This window comes from Helianthus annuus, chromosome 11 (genome assembly GCF_002127325.2).
Source record: "Helianthus annuus cultivar XRQ/B chromosome 11, HanXRQr2.0-SUNRISE, whole genome shotgun sequence".
Lineage (NCBI taxonomy): Eukaryota > Viridiplantae > Streptophyta > Magnoliopsida > Asterales > Asteraceae > Helianthus > Helianthus annuus.
In genome coordinates this window covers 124,119,042-124,143,582 of record NC_035443.2, presented here as the reverse complement: position 1 = coordinate 124,143,582, position 24,541 = coordinate 124,119,042, and the positions used below count along the sequence as shown (strand labels likewise).

Here is a 24,541-nt window from a genome sequence, read left to right as displayed (position 1 = left end):
ACTGCCAGTAATTTAAGATTTGCAAAGACTTAATCCCTGTACTTATAACTGGAAAACATTGAGGATTTTGCAAAGCAACTTTGATAAAAACGGAATGACTCACATTGCAAGTTTATACTGACAAAGTCTGCCTACTGATTAAGCCTGGTAACCTAGTTAAATAATCCAAACGAAACTAGGTTAGTAACTTAATACAACATTTACGATAATTTCACGAAATCAAAACCCTCACGACGAATGACAAAGTATAGCTCGAATTCAGACAACACTTAAACATCCATCGGAACGGTTTCAATCGATCGGACATTGTATCGTAGCAGTGATCGAGTTGTTACCCTGTTATCGTAGCAGCGTCTTGACACTAAAATGGAAGATTCGTACAGAAAGAAAGCTGTTTTGATGAAATTTTTCGAGCAGAATGGACTGGCCATGTAACGTCGAATTTATAGTTGAAAATTAGGTCTCTCGCGGCCCGCGTAAGCTTGAAGGATATCCTTCGCGGCCCGCGAGGGCCACCCTAGCTACAGCTAGGGCTGCCGTGTCACACCCTAGGTCAGCCACGTGTGCGACACGTGGCCTGGATCGTTATCCGGAGATTTGTAGGGCTGTCGCGCCCCGCGAAGACTCCCCTTAATTCTTTCGCGGCCCATGACCAACTAATAAAACTTGTTTTCTTGATTTTTCATAAAGTTTAGGGTTTTAGGGGTTCGGGTTTTCACTTACGGAGTGCTTTAGGACATTTTCGTGCAGATCCTTACATCGCCTCAGCAACCTACCTTGTAGCGATTACTGATGCGTAGTTGGTGTTATAGGTTTTTATGTATATTTTTTAACCCTTTTTAACCATTTTAGTCAAGTTTTAAATTTATAAAACTTGATACTTACTAACACCAAACACACATATGGGCAAGTGCACCCATCGTGAGCGTAGTATAGTGTTGGTAAGATACCGAGGTCGTCCAAGGACACAAGAGCTTTTAATACCGGTTTATCCTCAACGTCTAATCAAATCAAAAATTTAGAAAAAGGTTTTAAACTAGAAAATAAAAACTAAAATGCTGAAAATAAAAATAAAATTAAATAAAAACAGATAGACAAGATGAATCACTTGGATCCGACTCGCCTTTAGTGTAACCTTTGATTATTTCCGCACTTTTGCACTTTTTAAGAGATTATCTTAGTTATTGTAGTAGGCCCCTCTTTTGAAGGTGACGTTACCCTCAACCTATTAATTTGAGTTAGCAAAGATACAATCCTAAAGGGTCGGATTATTGAAAGATAATTAATTAAGTTATTGATGCGTAATGTGGTAGGCCCCTCTTTTGAAGGTGACATTACCCTCGGCTAAGTAGTCTGAGTCAGCAGGGATACAGTCCTAAGTAGCCGGGTTAATATATTAATAGTAGTTTACATATGAGGGGATCAAGAAATTCGGACCCCCACCATCCAATACCGGTGGGTATTGAAGGAGATCCTACTAAGCTTGACCCAAGTGCTTGCGGGATCTATACACTGAACAAGGCAAGACTCTTACCAAACTATTCCCTTAACCCCCGACCAGGTAGCCAACATATCTCCATATAGACCGTGGAGATATGAATGGTGTAAATCTTTTATTTTATATAGACAGTAAAATAATGCTAAGACACCACGGACAAATGATAAGGAAGACTCAACTTCAACATAAGAAACTAGTTATTAAAGTCATTAATACATAACCAAGTGATGTAAGAGACTTAGGCAAACATGGCCTTTGATTGTCAAGAACTCTTACGATCAATCTCGGATCCCGAGACTACTACACACACTCAATGATGGATGATGGATGATGGTGGTGGATGATGGTGTTGTGGTGGTGGTGGAGTGTGGGTGAAGTGTGAGAGAGGTGGTTTGCGAAGGGATGATTTGCAAGTGAGCCAAGCACCCTTATTTATAGCCTGCATAGAAGCCCGGACACGGCCCCGTGTCCACCCATCTTCCATTTCTTCATTAATTGCAGTTTGTCTGCATTAGTTGACCACGCCTCCGTGTCCGCTAGGCACGACCCCGTGTGCAGAAGCGTATCTATACTATCAAGATTTCCCTAGATTCTGTGAATCTTAGAGTTGACCACGGCCCCGTGTTCACTGGGCACGACCCCGTGGTGGGTGATAGAAGCTTCTACAGCTTTGTCTTTTGTGCAGACACTTGGGCACGCCCCCATGCTCATTGAGCACGGGGCGTGTTCAGCCTTCTGTTCTCTTGTTTTTGCTTGGGAGGATGCTGTCGAGGAGTCGGGCATGCCACGTTTATTCCTTTTCTTGTATTTATGTTAGATTTAGCTGCCTTTTTGCTTCTTTTGTTCATTTGAGCTCATTTAATCCTGAAAATACAAAAGGAAGACAAAAGCACACTTTTTCCAACATTAGTACTAAAAAGGGTTAGTTTTATGCCACAACTGATGTAATTTATATGTTGCATTTTGCACACATCAAATACCCCCACACTTGAATCTTTGCTTGTCCTCAAGCAAACCTCTTTATAATGTGCCTTTACACTCCCAAATAGAATGGGTAGAAGAGAAGGTTTTTGGGCTTGTCATAGAGTGTCGGGATTCCAAGATTTTTATTAGGTTTTATTTTTATTTTATTTACAATCCTATTCGTCATGATTTATTTAAAACATTACATAAGATAAATTACTTATTTGGGCATAACATGCCTCTTTAAAATTCCATTTATATACAGGTTCACATACCTCACGGGAGATCACTCAACACTAGGCCGAAGATGTATTTTTGTGAAACACTCGAGAGCGGCATGGAACTTACTTCTACCATATGTTTGCCAATCAATCAATCATCCTCCTTTTTAACTATAAACCTTTGTAGAAATCAAGAGGACTTTGGGGAAGGGTTAGGGTTGGGTTAAAGGTAGGTGGTTGGGTTAGTGGTTAGTAGAAAAAGGGAGAAAGGCGTAAAAAGCATCGGTTTTCTCAAGACTTTTATTTATTTTTTATTTTTTTATAACTTTTTATTTTAATGAAGCACTTCTTTAAACAAAGTTCTTTTTGATGAACTTGTTTGTTTTATTCCTTGGCTTTATCATCATTTTTTTCCGATAAGGAATGTCATATGAAAAACCGAGTTTTGTTACTAAAATAAAGGGTTTAAAATAAAAAAGGGTTTTGGTGGGTAAAAGGGTGTTTGTTTTGTGGGTTAAGAAATGAAAAGGTTTAGGCTCAAATGGGTTAACTAGGGGGATTTTAGGTAGGTGGTAAAAAAAGAAAAATAATGGTGTAGAAATAAAAAGGGTTAGTCCTATTGCCTCCATCATTTACTTACTCGGGTTTAAGTTGGTAAGGATTGGGAATGAATCGTCGTGGCAAGTTCTAGAGTTGTAAGAAACCAAGCGGCTATTCACACAAGAAACGAAAAATGAGCATTTAGTTTAAAGATGTGTATTTGTATGCTCAATAAAGGCTCAAAACTCACTTGTGGGAATGGGTTTTTATGTGATCAAGTATATATAATCAAATTTTAACTAGATTTGTCATGCCTTTTTATAATTTTCTAATGTTGGTTCTTTTTATCACGACGCAATCGGTTGTAAATTTGTAAAAATATAACCTTTTTAAAACTTGTATTTCCCAAATTAAACCAAGACAAGTAAAAAAATGGAAAAAATTTGAAAAAAAAATTGGGGTGATTAGCGGTTCCAATAGAGTTTTTTGTAAGGCTTGTGATTAGGACTTGCAAAAATTCAAGGTTTTAGCATCCCCCCATACTTAAATTACACATTGTCCTCAATGTGTCCCAAAAATAAGTTTTTAGGTTGATTGAATGTGTAAAAGTGTGTTTAAAAACAAATTTTAATGTTACTGGGCGTCTGGACACGACCCCGTGCTCGATGAGCATGACCTCGTCTTCATAGTGCCAGTAACGAAAACTTACAGAAGGTGGACACGGGGGCGTGTTGGCTGGGCACGACCGCGTGTCTGGCAAAAATCTGCAGAATTTAGACACACAGCAGGTCTGGGGTAATGGGCACGGGGGCGTGTCAGCTGGACACGGCCCTATGTAGACAATCTGCAAGCGTGTAAAACTGGTTTCTGGCTTCGGTTTTGCTGTCCCGGCTTTGGTGGCACTAATGTTTAGTGCTCTAAGCCTCGTATGTACCTGTTTCATCAATAAACACTACACCAAACCGTAACAAGCATCCTAAATACCATTGTTCAAACATCCATGTCACAAGTTAATAAAAAGAAAAGAAAAATGCAGAAATTAAAAAGAGTTAAAGAAAGTAAATTGTTCAACACACGGCACGCAGGCCGGAAATTGTTCATGAGATAAAAGGGGTTAACCTGAGAGACCTCCAACCAGCTGATCCTACCTCTACTCCTCCCACTTAGTCCATATCCTCATCTTCATCGTCATCATCTCCTCCGTGCCCCGCCATGTACTCCCGGAAGTTCCCGATGTCATCCTGTATGTCGGAGATGTTTCTCTCTATTGCTCCGACTCGGGTGTACGTGTTGCTGGCTAGGTTGTAGGGATTCCTGGTGCACATGAGGTTCTCCTGCAACAAATCATGTAAACTTTGAAAATTAGGAAAAGCGCCTCCTTGAGAGGAGGACTGGCCCGGATCACCCTGGGACTGGTAGTGGTATTGAGGAGGAGGACGGATATGAGGTGCGTGGAGGACGAGTGCCTCTTGCGGGTTCCATGCATGCCCCTGGACTCTTTGGAAGCTAACTGTTCCGTCATCTGCTTCATAAATCAGGTTCATGGAGCGGCAGATGGCCATGTCCACTGTTCCTGACCATGGGCTCTTTTGGAAAGACCTGGGCATGTTCACGAAATGCTTGAAGAGACGGTATATCCACCCCCCAAAGAAGATAGGAGTCGGGGGAGTAGCGAGCTGGTTCCAATGCATGTTTCGGAGCAGGAGGTATGAAACATCAAGGTTGGTGCGGGTATGAATGCAATGAAGGACCACCAGATCTCGTAACCCAACACGCTGCTGCTATCGTGCCTTTGACTAAGAGAGTAAGTGGGGACCCTATGGATGTAACGGTAAAGAGGGTCCCTCAACTTAGTGCTCTTAGTGCTGCTCGGATTGTAGTGGCCTTATCCTATTTGCGCCAAAGCAGCCTGGCGTTCGTTTTCTGATAATTCGCGTAGTCCTCAAGTGTTTTTTTCATTACCCGCATCTTCCTCCGCGTACAACCCAACTATTGACCCAAACTGTGCCATCGAGATTGAGTACACAGTCCCCCCACATCGGAATTCTACCCCATCATTATCAAATGGGTTGGCTCTTGATTTGAACGCGAATATGCTATAGAATTCCATATTATATTCTTGGACTGAGCGAAGTCGAGTGCACAGGGCGGCTCAGTGGGCCGGTGACTAGGTTGTTGAATCGGTCAAGCTGGTTCACTGCTCCTAAAAGATCCATGCATACTTGTCTTGGGTATTCCTCCGGCCTGGTTCGAAGCACATCGTATCTTGCTTTAGCATCCAATTCATTTGCATTGAACCGAGTGAATCTCTTGGCCATCAGGTATGATGTTGATGCTTTTACTCTTCGACCGTTTGAAGCGGGATTTCTTCCTCCTCATCCTCCATGAATCCTTGATAGAGCTTCAACCGTTGGCCATTGACTTTGAATGGAATTCCGTTCCGAGATTTAATTTCGACTGCACCGTGGGGGAAAATATGGGTGCTGGAAAAAGGTCCTGACCACCTAGACTTTAATTTACTAGGGAACAATCGAAGTCGTGAATTAAACAAAAGAACTTGATCTCCTACCCGAAATTCGTTAGGTTTAATATGTTTATCATGCAAATTTTTCATTCTTTCCTTATAAATTTCGGAGTTAGAGTATGCAATAATTCCTTAATTCGTCTAACTCATTTAATTGACACAATCGATTCTTACCGGCAAATTCTACATCCAAGTTTACATTTTTAATTGCCCAGTAGGCTTTGTGTGCTATTTTTACCGGCAAATGACAACTTTTTCCGTAGACTAGCTTATATGGGGCTGTACCTATTGTTGTTTTATAAGCAGTTCTAAAAGCCCATAAAGCATCATCTAATTTATCGGCCCATTCTTTTTTATTTATCCCTACAGTTTTTTCGAGTATTCTTTTTAAACCTCTATTAGTCACTTTGGCTTGTCCATTTGTTTGAGGGTGATATGCTGTTGAGACCCGGTGATAGACCCCATACCTTGTTAAAAAAATTTCGAGTTGATGGTTACAAAAATGGGTACCTCTATCACTTATTAATGCTTTTGGTGTGCCAAAACGAGAGAATAATTTTTTTTCAGAAATCTTACCACGACTCTTCCATCATTTGTTGGAAGTGCCTTGGCCTCGGCCCATTTAGACATGTAATCTACCGCCACAAGTATATATTTGTTTCCTTTTGACGGTGGGAAGGGTCCCATAAAGTCGAGTCCCCACACATCAAAAATTTCACAAACAAGAATGCTATTTTGTGGCATTTCATTTTTGGAATAAATATTACCTGATCGTTGGCACGCGTCACATGTCTTTACAAGACTTTGTGCGTCTTTGTAAATGGTTGGCCAATAAAATCCTAAATCAAATACCTTTCGTGCGATACTAGCGGCACCATGATGTCCTCCGTATGGACCTTCATGACAATCGCGGAGAATTCTTCTTGCTTCACTACCATGTACGCATTGGCGGATGAGTTGATCGGCACACATTTTGAAAAGATAAGGATCCTCCCAAAAATAATGCTTTACAACGGGAAAGAATTTTTTTTCTTTGATGATGTGGCCATCCTTTCGCGACTAAACCGCTAGCTAGGTAGTTAGCTTAGTCGGCGTACCATGGCACTTCTCGGTATTCCACCATTTTTAGGGACTCCGTTGGAAATTTTTCGTTAATTTGCTCATCCCTGGTTGCCTCCAAAGCTGGGTCTTCCAAGTGCGAAAGATGATTTGCTGCGGTGTTTTCTGCTCCTCTTTTGTCTTTGATTTCAATATCAAATTCTTGGAGGAGTAGAATCCACCGAATCAAACGCATTTTAGCATCTTGTTTCTTGAAGAGATATTGAATGGCTGCATGATCTGTATAGACTATTGTTTTAGAAAGAACAAGATAAGAACGAAATTTATCAAAAGCAAATACCACGGCTAGTAACTCTTTTTCTGTTGTTGTGTAATTTTCTTGTGCATCGTTAAGTGTTTTACTAGCATAATAGATTGGGTGAAAATGCTTTTCTTTTCTTTGTCCCAAGACAGCTCCAACTGCAAAGTCACTTGCATAACACGTGATTTCGAAAGGTAGTTTCCAATCAGGCGCTATCATGATAGGTGCATTGACTAGCATTTCTTTTAGTGTTAGAAATGCTTGATTGCAATCCTTGTCAAAGATGAAAGGGGCATCTTTTTCAAGTAATTTTGTTAGAGGCCTTGAGATTTTAGAAAAGTCTTTGATAAATCGCCTATAAAATCCGGCATGCCCTAGGAAACTTCTGATAGCTCTCACGGAGGATGGGGGTGGTAATCGAGAAATAGTGTCTATTTTGGCTCAATCAACTTCCATTCCCTCGCTTGAGATTTTGTGACCGAGTACTATTCCCTCCGTTACCATGAAATGACATTTTTCCTAATTAAGGGGGAGGTTAGTTTCCTCACATCGGGATAGCATTCGTTCAAGGTTATCGAGGCATTGGTCATATGAATCTCCAAAGATAGAAAAGTCGTCCATGAAGACTTCCATTGTTTTTTTCTATCATGTCATGGAAGATGGCCACCATGCAACGTTGGAAGGTTGCGGGGGCATTACATAGACCAAACGGCATGCGTCGATAAGCAAAAGTTCCATAGGGACATGTAAATGTTGTCTTTTCTTGGTCTTCGGGAGCTATCAGGATTTGAATGTAACCTGAAAAACCATCCAAGAAACAATAAAATTTATGACCGGATAATCTTTCTAACATTTGATCAATAAAGGGCAAAGAAAAGTGATCTTTCCTTGTTACTTCATTTAGTCGTCTATAATCTATACACACTCTCCATCCTGTGACGGTTCTCGTTGGTATTAATTCATTTTTTTCGTTAGTTATTACCGTCATACCTCCTTTCTTTGGAACTACTTGGACGGGACTTACCCAAGCACTATTGGAGATTGGGTAAATGAGTCCGGCGTCAAGTAATTTGATGACCTCGTTTTTAACCACTTCTTGGACATTTGGATTTACTCTACGTTGTGGTTGTATCACTGATTTGTAGTCATCATTCATTAAAATTTTGTGCGTGCACATGGAAGGACTTATTCCTTTAATATCTAAAAGCTTCCATGTGATCGCATTTTTGTGTTTTTTTCAAAAGTGTAATTAATTTTTCTTTTTCTAAACTACTTAATTTTGACGAAATAATTACAAGTGATTTACCATCTTTGTCTAGAAAATCATATTCCAAACCTTTTGGAAGTTCTGTGAGCTCAAGAGGTGGGTCTTTTGGAGACTCCTTATTTGGTTACTCATTTTTGTCAAGAACCATAAAAGTTTGTTCTATGGCGACCTCTTCTTCAACAAAGTGGTCAATCTCTTCACTTGTATCGGGTGGTTCATCTTCATCTTCAATTAGGGGGTCATTATTGCCGAATGGATATTTCACTGAACTCTCAAGATCGACACTTTTTTTAAATGCCCCTAATTGAATAGATAGATTATTGTACCTCCGGTTTTTCAAAGCTTCGTGTGTTTTTACAAAAGGTCGTCCCAACACTAGAGAAGCGTCATCAAGGATGACAAAGTCTGTTGGGATTACCATTTGATTTGTTTGGACCAAGACATCCTCAACTATACCGATTGATCTTATTATTTTCCTATTAGATAGAAAAATGGGTATTTGAAGTGGAGAAAAATCACTAATACTTAATTTTTCGAAAATGTAGTTGGGCATTATATTAAAACAAAGATCTTTATCAATTGTTAGATTACTAATAAAGGAGTTTTGAAAAAAAAAAACATGGAACCGGTGTAATGTTAATTTCAAATGGATCTTCTTTTATTAGCGAAGTTTGATCATTTGTTAAGTTGCTTACCGTTTCGTCAATTTTAGTGTTAGTGTTTAACTCTTTTAAAAACTTAGCATCAGTGGGTACTAAACAATGATTTTCGAGAGAAGGTGACAAGAGATTAATTTCTTGAAAATTAGATTCTTCTTTAATTTTAACGTTGTCGGACTCACCTTTTTCGTTGCTTAACTCATGTGTCAGTTTTTCACTTATTTGTTCTTCCATTTTCACATTTTCAACTATTTCTTCTTTATTACAAGTTAACTATTCCCTTGCGCGGGACTTCTCTTCCCTTGCGTGAGATTCTTTTATGTAACGTTCAATAGTTTTAATGTGTTCTGGTATCTTATCGAGTACTTCGATGATAGAGTAAGGATCGGGATCCTCAAAGCATGAATCCGGATATTCGATCCTTGGTTCCTCATAGTACTCATATGAAGTAGATGGTTCGCACCATTGTTCTTCATTGTAAGCATATGATGGATAAGGGTCGTAATTTTGTTCTTCATAATACTCATATGAGGTGGGTTATTCACGCCATGGTTTCTCATAATAAGCATATGAAGGTGGTGGCTCATATCTTGGTTCCTCAAAGTATGAGTATGAAGGCTCAAACCTTGGTTCATCAACATATGAGTATGAGGGGGAAGGTTCATACCTTTGGTCTTCATAGGATGTGTATGAAGTCGATGGCTCGTACCTGGGCTCCTCATAATAGGTGTATGAAGCCGATGGTTGAAATAAGTCACAATATTGTACCGAGTGCGGGTCACCACAAATGGTGCAATAGTCTTCCCTATAATCATCCTCCTCATAGGTGTAGTTGTAAACTCCTGAGTATTGATCCATAAGAATCACTCAGCAGACCACAACAGAGTCTCGGGACCAGAAAACAAAAATTAAACGGAAATAGAAGCTGGACACGGCACCGTGTTCAGTGAGCACGGCCCGTGTTCAGACTCTGTATCTGGGCGTTTGAATAAAAGTTACTGGTTTTGTGCAGCACGGGGGCATGTTCAGTGAGCACGACCCCGTGTTCAGACTCTGTATCTGGGTGTTTTGAAAAAAACATGCAGCACGGCCCTGTGTTCAGTGAGCACGGCCCGTGTTCAACCTACTGTAAATGCAAAACTAACTAAAATGCAGAAAAATATGCGCGCATTTTGAAAAGGTTTTGAAAAAAAAATTGATTAGGCCGTCGATTTTAAGCTTTCTTAAAATCCTTGTGTCCCCGGAAACGGCGCCAAAAACTTGATGCGTGGTTGGTGTTATAGGGTTTTATATATATTTTTAGCCCTTTTTAACCACTTTAGTCAAGTTTTAAATTTATAAAACACAATATTTACTAACACCAAACACACATATGGGCAAGTGCACCCATCGTGAGCGTAGTATAGTGTTGGTAAGATACCGAGGTCGTCCAAGGACACAAGAGCTTTTAATTCCGGTTTATCCTCAACTAATCAAATCAAAAATTTAGAAAAAGGTTTTAAACTAGAGAATAAAAACTAAAATGATGAAAATAAAAATAAAATAAAATAAAAACAGATAGACAAGATGAATCACTTGGATCCGACTCGACTTTAGTGTAACCTTTGATTATTTCCGCACTTTTGCACTTTTTAAGAGATTATCTTAGTTATTGTAGTAGGCCACTCTTTTGAAGGTGACGTTACCCTCAACCCAGTAGTTTGAGTCAGCAAAGATACAATCGTAAAGGGTCGGATTGTTGAAAGATAATTAATTAAGTTATTAATGCGTAATGTGGTAGGCCCCTCTTTTGAAGGTGACGTTACCCTCGGCTAAGTAGTCTGAGTCAGTAGGGATACATTCCTAAGTAGCCGGGTTAATATATTAATAGTAGTTTACATATGAGGGGATCAAGAAATTCGGACCCCCGCCATCCAATACCGGTGGGTATTGAAGGAGATCCTACTAAGCTTGACCAAGGTGCTTGCAGGATCTATACACTGAACAAGGTAAGACTCTTACCAAATCATTCCCTTAACCCCCGACCAGGGAGCCAACATATCTCCATATAGACCGTGGAGATATGAATGGTGTAAATATTTTATTTTATATAGACAGTAAAATAATGCCAAAACGCCACAGACAAATGATAAGGAAGACTCACCTTCAACATAAGAAACTAGTTATTAAAGTCATTTATACATAACCAAATAAAAAGTGCGAAAAGATTAAAAATAAAAAGTATTACACTAAATGCTTGTCTTCACCAAGTGATGTAAGAGACTTAGGCAAACATGGCCTTTAATTGTCAAGAACTCTTACGATCAATCTTGGATCCCGAGACTACTACACACACTCTATGATGGATGATAGATGATGGTGGTGGATGATGGTATTATGGTGGTGGTGGGGTGTGGGTGAAGTGTGAGAGAGGTGGTTTGCCAAGGGATGACTTGCAAGTGAGCCAAGCATCCCTATTTATAGCCTGCACAGAAGCCCAGACACGGCCCCGTGTCCATTGGGCACTGCCCCGTGTCCACCCATCTTCTCTTTCTTCATTAATTGCAGTTTGTCTGCATTAGTTGACCACGCCCCCGTGTCCGCTGGGCACGACCCTGTGTGCAGAAGCGTATCTGTACTATCAAGATTTCCCTAGATTCTGCGAATCTTAGAGTTGACCACGGCCCCGTGTCCGCTGGGCACGCCCCCGTGGTGGGTGATAGAAGCTTCTATAGCTTTGTCTTTTCTGCAGACACTTGGGCACGCCCCGGTGCTCATTGAGCACGGGGCGTGTTCAGCCTTCTGTTCTCTTGTTTTTGCTTGGGAGGATGCTGTCGAGGGTCGGGCATGCCACGTTTATTCCTTTTCTTGTATTTATGTTAGATTTAGCTGCCTTTTTGCTTCTTTTGTTCATTTGAGCTCATTTAATCCTGAAAATACAAAAGGAAGACAAAAGCACACTTTTTTCAACATTAGTACTAAAAAAGGGTTAGTTTTATGCCACAATTGATGTAATTTATATGTTGCATTTTGCACACATCAATTACTCGGAGAGTATTCAGCCTCGGAGACCTTGTTTTACAACATTGCTTTTCTTTATACACATGTTTCTACCATAAGAGACATGACTCCTAGGCAAATAAGACATCACACATAACCACATATTAGCCAAATAATAACATTTACAGATCAATTTCATCATGAAATTACTTGTATAATCAAGTAGACAACAATTTTGGACATCAGTTGTATGAACTCATTTGATTGTTTGAATTTCCAACTTACCCGTGTATTGTCACACGCCACATAGGATGAGGCTAAAGTGACCGATTGATGCAGACTTGGTAGCAAAAATTTAGTTTATTTTACTTACATGAGTTTCAACAAAACCACTAAAGCTTAGAAGTATAATTGACTACATCCAATAAGACTCTTCTAAACACCTTAAGGGGGTAGGGGCGCTCCACTAGTGATGGAATTCCATCACTTACAACATCCAATCAATTCCGTTATGTCATCGAGCTTCATTCCATCATTAGTGATGGATTTTAGTGGAAATGCCCATCACTCACCACACACTCATCTCCATCATCGAACATGTACAACACCTTCAATCCTTCACGCGTGATCATGGCCACGCGTTATCCATTTCACGCATTATAAGACATGGTGGCGGTGGTGTATCACGCCTCACGGATGTCGACGCGTGGCCAGCCCTTCATAACGGGGTGCCTCGTCTCCTCTAATAAGCTTCTTAAAATACTCTATTGCGATTACCTTAGACACATGGTTAAAACATACGTTAGATTGTTGCGATTAAAATAAACAATCACCTTATCAGAACAATTTAAACATATCTTAATTATGTGTGAGCTCAATGCATGCCATTAATATAACACATGTGACCTGAATAGTTCAGTGGCGGATTTAGAAGAAAAAAATTAGGGGTACTCCTATACATAAAACGGAGAAGAAAAAAAATTTACACTAGTTTTACACTTCACCGACAAAGTTGAAGGGTGGCGGGGGCAACCCCTACCTCTAAGCTAAATCCGCCACCGACTACAGTTTATAAACCAAGTTTTAGCTTTATATGTTCACCACATCACAATTTTATGTACGTAAACTATTGTAATTCCTCTTAGCCAACAACACGAATATAACCGATACCATTTATCAGTGCCTGGGCTAGTAAAAATAAATCGGGCCCATATAATTTAAACCCAATAATCATATATAAAAAAACCATAATATGACACTAATTTTTATAACAATCATCAAAACAAAAGTATCATACGAAAATCATCTAAATTTACCTACTTAAGCGAATGGTGCGGCTCTCCTAGCGTTTTTTGAAGCAAAGCTTTCGATTAACTCTTCATAATCCATATTCTCTAATATGTCGTTTTCAATAGATATCATCACTAATCCATTGAGTCTTTCTTGGGACATACTAGATCGTAAGTAAGTCTTTAACAACTTCAACTTCGAAAAGCTTCTTTCTGCTTATGCTACTGTTACGGGAATAGTTAACAACACTCCATATGCAATTAATGCATTAGGAAAAAAAAAACAATCTTCTTTAAACTGTTGAAAGCATCAAAAGGGCAAACAATATGACTAGGTAAAAATGTCTCAAACAATTTCAACTCCATATAAAGTTCATCAGCATCAACATCGGATTTGTCTTTATACTTCAATGCATCTTGAAGACTATAACAACGAGACTTGAGATCTTTTTCATTAAGTTCCCTGAACTTTTTAGGAAACAAAAAGCCAAATATTTAGTATTGTTCGAATCTTGTTTCAAGAGAAGCAATCGCTTGGTCCATGATACATAAATAGTAATTGATTTTAAATCCTCCTCCGGTGAAAATAAAACTTCTTGTACACTTGAAGTCTCATAAAATGACGTTTTTGAGGGAATATCGTATCAACACCTATTTCATTTGCAATTCTTTAGCTTCATTAATCGCCTTTTCGAACCCTACTTCTCTATAATTATTGAAATGTTTAATCAATTTGCCTACTTCATCAACAACAACATCAAGAATCATATCCTTTGAGTGCAACTTTTTGCTCATCACATTCACCGTTAATATTTTCCAAATGATGGTTGCTACCAAAAAATCAAATTCACCAAGTTTTTTTTTCTGAAAAATCTATTTTCCTTCTTTTACATTTTTGAAAACCGGATAGGTGTTTGTAATTAGGAGGCATATTTCTGAAAAGAAAAAAAATATGAAAGTTCAAACTTTAAAGTTTCAATTTTCATCAATCAACTTCACCAAGGGTGTAGCTTAGTGTATTTCCTATTTTTCGTTTGAAAATTTTAAAATTATATAGGATTGTCCCCCAATTATTTTGACTAAATATTTATACAGTATATAAATTGGGTCCCATGACTTTCCGCCCCCTTGAAACTTTTGATCAAACTCCGTGTCACTGAACTTCACCAATACCGAACGATCCTAACCCTAGTAAAATTACAACATGAATCACACTTAAACACAAAGCAATTACACTTGAACAATTAATTTACAACCGTAACCTTCAAACTAGAATCATACAGAGCCAACCAAGAATTACTTAAATAATCAACATTACACAGCTGAAAACACAAAGCGATTACTTTATCAACTTGGCACATAAAAATTAGGGGAAGTGTCACAAAATAGTAACCAAGTTTTAAAACTGTTCTAATTAGGTCACTCATATCATTTTTGTCTCAATTAGATTCTTAACATTTAGATCGAGCCATGTCCTTTTTTCCATATGTCAAGAAAAAAATGGAGCATAAGATACCGTGGTCGGATTATTTTAATATATGAAATTAAATTTATTAAAAATAAAAACACTTTTGTTACATTAAAAATTTAAAAAACAAGTTACAATCCACGTCATCGCTCGATGTTAACATCAAATAAAAGAGTAAAAAGAAACAAAAATCTAAATCACCACGGTTACCTTTGAAATGGATGAGAAAACCCTTAATTTTAATGAAAAATGAATGTTGAGTGACCTGATTGAAACACATTTGAAACTTGAGTGACCCAATTGGAACACTTTAAAAACTTGGTTACTATTCTACAAAGTTACCCCCAAACAAAATTCAAAGATTTAGCAATAAACGAAGAGCAGGCCAAGAATCACGTCCGAGTGTCCGACCTCAGCAATAAACGAAGAGCAAGTTACATGTTACTTTTGTATGATTCTGACATCTGAATTTCTGATTTATTGTCTATTTGAATGTATGATTATATGAAGTGATAACTTACTTTTATTGCTGAATCTTTGAATTTTGATTGCTGGGTCTTTGTTTGGCTTGTGTGTGACACTGCCTGTTTGTTCTCTTTACCTGCTCATCACAATTGAAGGGGCAATTATAATTAGGTTAAAACAATTAAGGCCCATAACAAAAACATACAATATATGAATTTTTTTTTTCTAAAAAACTCTGGGCCCTCAAGAACTTTGGGCCTGGGTACATTCCCCTACCTGCCCATGCTTATCACCGGGCCTGCCATAATTATATATAGAGTAAACTTTCGTTTTGCTCCCTGTGGTTTGGTCACTTTAACAGTTTTTGCCCCAAACCTTTAAAAATAGTCATTTTCCTTCAATAGTTTGCTATGGTTTTTCCATTTTGCTCCCTGCGGGGAGCAAAATGGAAAACAGACAATTTGAATGGAGTTAGAGGCGGGGAGTAAAATGGAAAAGCCTTAGCAAACTATTGGACGAAAATGGCTATTTTTAAAGGTTTGTGGCAAAACCGTTAAAGTGACCAAACCACAGGGAGCAAAACGGAAGTTTACTCTTATATATATAATTGGAGAAGTTGTTAGCTACAATAAAAATTATATTGACATGTAACTGACTTACAAACACATTCTTATTTAACCATGTGGAATGTGATATCTCATAAATTCATACATATTTTACATGAAAAATCTAAATTCATATTGTTGCAAGGTTTTATATTTATTTAACAACTAGTTTAGAACCCCGTGTATTATACGAGTTGCATAAATGTAATTTTATATAATAAATAATTAAAAAGATATATCTTTAAAAAAAACTCGTATATTGCACGTGTTGAATAAAATATAATGTCATATGTTAAGATAAATAGTCATTAAGATTTATGTTTTAAAAATGAACATTGATGTACTATTTACTTATTATAACATTTTGCTTTGTTTTTTTATTTTGAATAAATGTAAGCACACAAACACATTTGCAAACACACTGTTCAGTTATCACGTGCTTATCCCATCACAGTACAATCATAACCAATCAACTGTCCCTCAGTCCCCATTTCGTAATTATCTATTCCTCCAGGGTCATTCATATCAACCCCATATAATATAACCCCCGATGCTCAAAATTCAAAAACAACCTTACAAAACCAAAGTTCAAACAGAAAATGAAATTTACCGGCGTACACGTGGCGGTGGCAGTCCTCATCGCCGCCGCAACCTCCACCGTGGTCACCTCTTGCCCGCCATCAGACCGGGCAGCATTATTATCCTTCAAGTCCACCCTGACCGAGCCCTATTTAGGCATTTTTAACACATGGACCGGATCCGACTGTTGCACTAACTGGTACGGTGTAAGCTGCGACCCGACTGATAGCCGGGTCAACGATATTATCCTACGTGGCGAGTCTGAAGATAAGATATTTACCCAAACCGGCCGGTCCGGTTACATGACCGGTTCACTCTCCCCTTCGTTATGTCAACTAGACCGGCTGACGTCACTCATCGTCGCCGACTGGAAAGGAATCTCCGGCGGGATTCCGGCGTGTACCACCGCCTTACCTCACCTCCGCATTCTTGACCTTATCGGCAACCAGCTCACCGGAAAACTACCTTCCGACATCGGAAAGTTAGAAAAACTCACAGTGTTAAACGTCGCGGATAACAAACTCTCCGGTGAGATTCCGGCATCGATTGTGAATTTAAAAAGCTTAATGCATCTAGATTTGAGCAATAATAAAATCTCCGGTGGGATTCCGGCAGATCTCGGAAAACTATCGATGATGAGCAGAGCGTTACTCAACCGGAATCAACTCACCGGAGCAATTCCAGCGTCGATTTCCGAGATCTACCGGCTTGCGGATCTAGATCTGTCAACAAACATGATTTCCGGAACGATTCCTGAACAAATCGGATCGATGCCGGTGTTATCTACGCTAAATCTAGACAGTAACCGGATCTCCGGCGAGATTCCGGCGAGTTTGTTGAGGAATTCCGGTTTAAATTTACTGAATTTGAGTCGGAATCTTCTGGAAGGTCACTTACCGGATGTTTTTACTCCGATGACGTATTTTTCGGTGCTTGATTTGAGTAATAATCGGCTGAAAGGTGCGATTCCGAAGTCGTTATCGGCGGCGAAGTATATTGGGCATTTGGATCTGAGTAATAACCGCCTGTGTGGGAAGATTCCGGTAGGGTTTCCGTTTGATCATCTTGAAGCGTCGTCGTTTAGTAATAATGATTGTCTCTGTGGGTTGCCGCTCATGCAGGTGTGCTAGTGGTACGACGTCGTATTGTTGTTTTTTTCCAGGTTAAGTATCTACCGTTGTTGAATGTCATGAAATGTTAATACGTATTTTCGTTGAGCATCTCAATTATTAGCTTCTTAATATGTATTTCAAATATTAGTAGGAGAAATTATTGTCAAATATCTTTTATTATATCACATGAAAACTCGACACACACACGTAAGAAAAGTCTGAAACCATTTGATATTCAGTTTTGAAATTATGCTACGTGTTTTGGTCTGCATTGTAATTGACATGTGAAGAAACACTGAACTCAAGGGTGCTAATCAGTTTGGTTTATGCTTCTACCATAATGGTTAATCTTCTTATGAATATTTGAGCTCCGACTTGAGGTTCGATCCTGCAAAACAGAACACCGTTACTCGTTAAGAGGGGAATGTGGGGGTTTCCCTCTTAACCGGGCTCCGGCGTGAGAATAAGCGAGTGCTTTGGGAGGATAATTAAATGTTAAGAGTGAGAGTGAGAGTAGAGGGAGTAGAATGTTTAACCTGTGGAATGAGGTCTCTATTTATAGCCGGAGAGGTGTAAGAGGATATGGGCTGATGGGCCTTGGGCCGAAATGGACAACATAATGGATATGCTCTTTGTCTCTCTAGTGTCGACCGTTTAGTGGCTTCTAGAAACTCTTTGGTGCTGGCGCACCTTGATTGGAGCCACGTGTCGTTGTTGTCGGCCCTGCTGCTTTTCTGCCATCAGCAGACAAGTGGAGATCGTGGGACAGATGTCTCCGTCCCCTGATTGGTGCCACGTAGGCGTCCTTGAGTACTTCTTGTCAGACGATCGTGGCGCACGATTGACCAGAGCCTGCTGGACGCTCATTGGCTCTTTTCACTGCCACTTGTACCTTGTGTACCACTGGAGGCAGCCGTGCGTTGCCTTCCTATGAGGCTCTTGCTGAGCATCTAATCTAAACCCGCGCGGGGTTAGTGTGTCCATGTGTTCCTTTACTTTATGCTAAGTGTTGATATCGGAGTTTCTTGTGGGCGAGGCCTTGCGCGACATAGGGCAGGAGTGTTGTACCTCGCGCGGTACTCTTGGTGAAGTTTATTTAAATAAGGAGTATGGTCTCACGTGCAACCTCACCGGAGGTTTGCGCGGCTTTTTTGGGACCATACCCCTTCAAGTCCCCCCAGTCCAGTGCTGCACCATGCGCAACGCAAATGGTTGGAGCTCTGGACTTAGAAAAAATAAAAGTTGAAGGGGAATGCTCTCTTGATCTTGGTTGATGTGGCGCGTGTAAAAATTGTTGTTTCCAACTGCGCAGCTTACCAAGGCAGGTTCCAAGTGGTTCATTGGTTATCTGATCAGGCGCGAAGTGCTGCCAAGGCGATGTTAGCTTGCGCGACCTTGGTAACTTTGGCCTGAAGCTACTTGTAATTTTATGGCGGGAAAACTTCGAAATTTGAACTCTGGCAAGTTGGTGGGATAAGTCGCTGATTGCGACGTCTGAGTTGACCCCTGGCACGAATGTCATCATGCCGACTGCGACGGTTGCACTTCGTGTCAGGAGAGTGAGGCCCACGCGCGCGTGGTAACCGTCACCCCTGCTTTTCCGCGTGACGTGGCAGCCTCTCGTTGGTTAGCCTAGCGGCGAAAGCGGCACGTTTACCTATCGCATTAAATGCGATGGGTATATATATCCGAAGAGATGTGAGAGGTTCTCACTTATCTTCTTTGCTTTCCAATTTCCTCGCGTTATCTCTCTTTGAATCTTCAAGGTTTTCTTCAAATCTTCAAGATTTTCTTCAGATCTTCAAGTGATTCTTCAAATCTTCAAGATTTTCTTCAAATCTTCAAGATTTTCTTCAAATCTTCAAGTGATTCTTCAAATCTTCAAGATTTTTCTTCAAATCTTCAAGTTTTTCAGAAACTTACAACTTTCATTACGATGACTGAGGAGCATCAGGAGGCTGTTTCTACAGAGGAGGGTCCTGTTCCCGTTCTCAAGTGGGATCTTGGACTGTTTGAACAAATTGTTCGGAGTTTTCGGTTTCCACCGGAGTGGGATGCTCGGTACCCGGCTCAGGGCCAGACTGCAGCCGATGCACCGCCGGGTTACATCACATTGTATGAAGAGTTTTTTCTTTAAGGTAACTTTAGGTTACCGGCGACGAACTTCATGAGGAGTATATTGCACCATTACAATTTCCATCTTTCTCAGATGAGCCCTCCTGGGATGGTTAGGGTTCGTCACTTTAAGTTTTTATGCCGATCTCATGGCATCGAGCCAACTGTCGAGAAGTTCCGTGCCTTCTACCAACTGCAACGGACGATAGGTTTCTTCTCCTTTGCCAGTCGTGGTGCTGCAAAGAAGATCTTGTTAAACCCCCCAAAGAGCTTCCACGACTGGAAACCCAAATTCTTCTTCATTCGGGAAGAGGTGCTTCCGATTGCCATGCCTTTCAGAGACTGGACTGAGCCCGTGTTGAAGGAAGATCTTCCAATCCCCAAGCAAGCATTGTGTTATCAACAATTAACCCCTACCCCGAATCGGGTATTTGGGGAAAATGTGTTGGTGGCCGCACGGATGAGTGACCAGTGGTCACCAGACAGCAAAGAGGTGCCTGTCTTGAAGATTGGCGATCAAGGTCAGTGATTTTCTTCCTTTCTTTGTTTCAAGTGTTTGTTTTATTGTTACTTATGTTATTTGGACGTGTAGAGGCGCAACTATATCAAGCGGCATTCGCTACGTTTGGTGGGTCTATGGGCCTGCGCCCGCTGCGCGAGGATGAGGAGAGCTGGTACGAACAAATTAGAGGCAATTTTATGTACCCTGTTGCTGATGCATTTGCCTCGCCGCCTACCATGACTGAAGGTGCGCAATTCTATAAACCTCGTCCTTTGCGCTCCGTGACTTCTGCTGGGAAAGAGCTTGTCTATCTTTCCAGCGAGGAGTCTGTAGGGTCTTCAAACGGCGAGCTAAGTTCGTGGTATAACATCTTTGCAGGTGTGTTGCGCGACCTGAGAATTGACCCAGAAGAGAAGAAGAAACCCCTAAAGAAGAAGAAGACAGTTAACTTGGATTTGGAGGTGACCAGTAAGGGGGCTGGTAGTAGTCGCGCAACCGCTGCCGCTGTTAAAGGTACTCTTCGCCTTCGACAGAGTGACTTAAACGATTATGTGATAATAAGAGACTCACTTAAAGGCTTATTGCGCACAGCTGAGAGAAAAACTGGAGCGGGTGGCTCAAGGAGCTCTGGCAGCGCGGGTTCTCGTAACCCTGATGCTGGCGCGACCCCTTCCGTTCATGAAGAAGAGGAAGCTGAAGAAGAAGAGGCTGCTGTACAGTTGGTCAGCAGAAAAAGGGTTAGAAGCGAGACCACAACTAGTGTGGTTGCTGTGCCGCTAACTGATGCGTTTGCCTTAGTTGGGAAGACGAGCAACCTGCGCTCTCTATATAAATTTTCTCCTGGTAAGCTCTTGATTTTTCTCCCTTTAGTTATTTTACTTGTTTAATTACTTGTTTTTTGCAGAGATCAAGAAGAAAACCCCTGAGAAGGGTGTTAAGTTTACTGAGCCAGAGCCGAAGAGGCCGAAGATTACTATCAAGTCTTCTCAGACTGCTGGTGTTGATTCTGCTAAGGAGAAAAACGTTGCTGAGAAGGATGCCGAGAAGGCTGCTGAGGCGCAGAGGCAGGCTGGGGAGCGCAGGAAGAAGAGTGAGGAAGAGAAGAAGAGAAAAGTTGATGAAGATAAGAAATCTGAAGAAGAGAAGAGGAAAAAGGCTGAGGAGGAGAAGAGAGCGGAAGAGAAGAAGGCTACGGAAAAGCCTGTCAATGTTCAGGAGTTTGAGGTCATTAAGGGTCCTGAGAGAAGGCAAGAGCCTGAAGTTGTCAAGTCTACCCACCCCGCGCATGCTGAGGCCCATGACCGATCAAAGATAGTTACTTCCAAGGGGTCGGGTCGGTATGTATCCAGCGGCGCGAGCTCTGGTGGGGCTGGGGGCTATAACCCAAATGTCATTGGGGCGAAGGATACCGTCGGTGATATCTATTATAAGAGTTATACTGAGGAGGAACGCGGTAGTGCTCCTCACCAAGCTCCCTGAGGTTTGAAGCAAAAGGACACTTTCCAGGAATTTGGGCCCTGCCGTGATTGGTTTCTTAACTCTTTTACTCCTGGTGAAGTTAATCGGCAGAGGGCGAAGACCCATGAGATGTTGTATCGGACCTACGTGATCGGGGAGGCCAATGCTCGCGCCGCCAATTATCAGATAGTTCGTGAATGGCGAACGATGGTTAGGGAGCGGGCAGATTGGGAGGGTTATCGCGAGCGGATGCTAAAGCGTATCGCTGATTTTGAGAAGTCAAAGGCCACCTTTGATGAGGAAAAGGCCAAGTTTGATGCAGACAAGAAGGCGGAGGAGTGGGGGCGCGAGGGCTTAAAAAATAAACTTTAAGCTGCTGAGCAGCAACTGGCTAAGGAGAAGGCCGAGTTCAAGCGCATATGCGAGAAGGATAATGAGCGTGCCTACGCCGCTCGGAACAAGATTGTTGAGCTTGAAGCGAAAATTGCTGAGCTTACGGCGAAGGTTGAGGATGCGCAGGCTACACAGGATGCGAAGCAGCAGATTGAGGTTTGTACATCTTATTTCCCTTCTGTGTTGTTTGCAAGATAGCCTAAGTCTTCTCTTTTCAGGTTGAATTGGTCGATGTGAAGGCGCAATTGTCTGGCAAAGATAAGGATCTGCATGCCAAGGACGTCGAGATCGCTGAGCTTAAACGTCGCCTGAATGACCAGATTGATAGGTGCGAGTCCTTAGAAATCGACCTCGAAGCGGAAAAAGTTAAGGCTGCCACTGCTGAAGAGGGCATGCTGTCAGCGCCGCCGCCCTCAATGTAGCGCAGACCAACTACTCGGAGGCCCAAGGAATCGTTGATACACTTGTGTCTGAGGCTGAATGGATGCGCAGTCGTGGAGTAGTGCTGGTAAGTTTATACTTGCATATTTTTGCATGCTTAATTTGCTAGCTGGCTTTAATATGTGGTTTTCGTTGTAGGTTGCCAACTCTATCCTCAATGCTGGCGAGCTGGATCGCGCTGTCGCTGCTCTTACAGATGCTGCGCGCGCGGTGGGTCATCGAGGGGGCTATCTGGAATGTGCCCAACATGTTGAGGAGATGTTCGGACAAGAGTTTGATGTGAGCCATTGCTCGGTGACCGACCAGGCTAATGCTGCGCTGACGCGTGCTGAGGATGCTTATGACAACCTTACTTTGCCTGTAATGGATTTGGTTGTGGAAGCTTTAAAGAAAGACGACTGGTGCCAACGTCTCAAAACCATTCTCGATCCACCAGTGACTGTTGAGTTGTCGGATGAGGAACCAGTTGGCGATGATGGTGGAAATGGTGATGATGGTGGGAATGGTGATGATGGTGGGAACGATGATGATGGCGATGATGATGGTGATCAACATGACGAATTAGAATAGGCTTTGTCGATAGGCTTTGTGCCTTGTAATTTTTTGCTCTTTTTTGCTGTACATTGTTGCGCCGTTGCGCCTTTTTTATATTGAATGAATTTTGTTTGTTCTTTCCCGTTACAATTATTGCATTGTTGTTAAAAACTTAGGTTAAATTAGCTCGAATAAATGGAAGTCTCTTCAAGTAAGTGGAACTGCCCGGTCTCGCGCTTTGTTCGCGGAGGACCTTGGAGGCGATGTCACCTGCGAAGGTCTTGTCCATCAAGCGTTGGTATGTTGCACCAGCATTTTTCAGGCCGAAAGGCATCTTTGTGTAGCAAAAAATTCCAAAATCAGTTCTAAAGGCTGTCTTGTCTTCATCTTCGAGTTTCATCTGAACTTGGTGATAACCTTTGTAGCAATCCAAAAAGCACTTCCATCTATATGGCGCGAGAGAGTCTATCTTTTTGTCGATCTCAGGCAAGGAATAGCAATCCTTTTGGCATGCCTTGTTGAGATCGGTATAGTCTACGCGCATTCGCCATCCGCCGTTTGACTTTTCAACCATCACCGGGTTCGCAACCCAACTCTGATATCGTACCTCCCGCAAGATCCCAGCCTTGAGCAGCTCGCATACTTGCTCATTCATTGCTTTCGTTTTGTCTGCTCCCAAGCTGCGCCTTCTTTGGACCTTTGGTTCAACAAAGGGGTAAGTGTTTAAGCAATGTTCGGTTATGTTGCGCGGGACACCGGTCATGTCTGCCGGGGTCCAGGCAAATATATCCATATTTCGAAACAACAATTGCTTTAAACGCGTTCGGATGTCTGACGAAATGGCGTGGCCAATTGTCACTGTTTGCTCTGGGTATTTGCGGTTTAAGACCCATTTTTCGGGCTCGGTCGTAGAAACCTTCGCCGCTTTTGCTGGGCGCATTTATTCAGTTGACATCACTTCCTTTTTGGCATAGATGATTGCTACTCCCGTTTTGGTTGGGAACCCTATCGCAGAGTGGGGCGTTGAAGTCACCATGTTTAGCTCACCCTGGGTCTCCCTCCCAATTAACACATCATGCCTTGATTTCACTGGCATCACCATGAAATTCACATTTGTTGTTCTTGAATGTTTCCCGTCAGAAAGCGTGACGGGGAAACTGATCTGACCGAGTGGGAAAACCATCTCGTTGCAAAATCCGGACAAGGGATAATCGACTGGCTCGAGTCTCGCTTTATCTTTTTCATCAAATTGGTTGAAACACTGTTCGTAAATGATGTCAGCTGTACTTCCCGGATCATTGAATATGTACTCTGTTTCATAATGGCCGATGATACCGGTAATGACGACGGGTCGTGTGGCACGAGGAACGCCGCGCACTACCGGGAAAATGACCTGTTGCTCTTGCCAAGAAGGCTCATAGGGGCGTTTGCCTTTCTCTTTCGCGCTGTATCTAGGTCCGTTGACCATGTGAGTCTCTAGGCGTCGGACTTTCTTGTGGTTCCCTTCATCGTGGCGCTGGAGCTGACGAGTTTCTTTGCGCACGTTCTTCACCAAATGGCTTAGTTTAC

The 24,541-nt window shown here is 41.4% G+C and overlaps 2 protein-coding genes across 4 annotated transcripts; both read left to right on the top strand.

The window, feature by feature from the left end:
• Positions 1–16,358: 16,358 nt before the first annotated feature.
• On the top strand, positions 16,359–17,697 carry LOC110943987 (DNA damage-repair/toleration protein DRT100-like). The gene has a single exon (XM_022185717.2). It carries the CDS (start codon positions 16,438–16,440, stop codon positions 17,545–17,547), a length of 1,110 nt encoding a protein of 369 aa, XP_022041409.1. The 5' UTR covers positions 16,359–16,437; the 3' UTR covers positions 17,548–17,697.
• Positions 17,698–20,188: 2,491 nt separating this feature from the next.
• LOC118484267 lies at positions 20,189–23,064 on the top strand. Of its 3 annotated transcripts, XM_035980278.1 has the most exons (3): positions 20,286–22,153; positions 22,216–22,505; positions 22,577–23,064. In XM_035980278.1, exons 2-3 carry the CDS (start codon positions 22,482–22,484, stop codon positions 23,006–23,008), a joined length of 456 nt encoding a protein of 151 aa, XP_035836171.1. In that variant the 5' UTR covers positions 20,286–22,153; positions 22,216–22,481; the 3' UTR covers positions 23,009–23,064. The 3 variants fall into 3 exon arrangements, 1 of the variants encoding a protein (XP_035836171.1); XR_004873130.1 differs by having other exon boundaries at positions 20,189–22,153; positions 22,216–23,064; XR_004873129.1 differs by having other exon boundaries at positions 20,189–22,505.
• The last annotated feature ends 1,477 nt before the right edge of the window (positions 23,065–24,541 follow it).

Excerpts from the sequence above, each read along its gene's own strand:
- LOC110943987 (XM_022185717.2), top strand. The coding sequence starts at position 16,438 with ATGAAATTTACCGGCGTACACGTGGCGGTGGCAGTCCTCATCGCCGCC.
- LOC118484267 (XM_035980278.1), top strand. The coding sequence starts at position 22,482 with ATGCGCAGTCGTGGAGTAGTGCTG. Across the intron at positions 22,506-22,576 it reads GCAGTCGTGGAGTAGTGCTG|GTTGCCAACTCTATCCTCAA; the intron begins GTAAGTTTATAC and ends TTTTCGTTGTAG.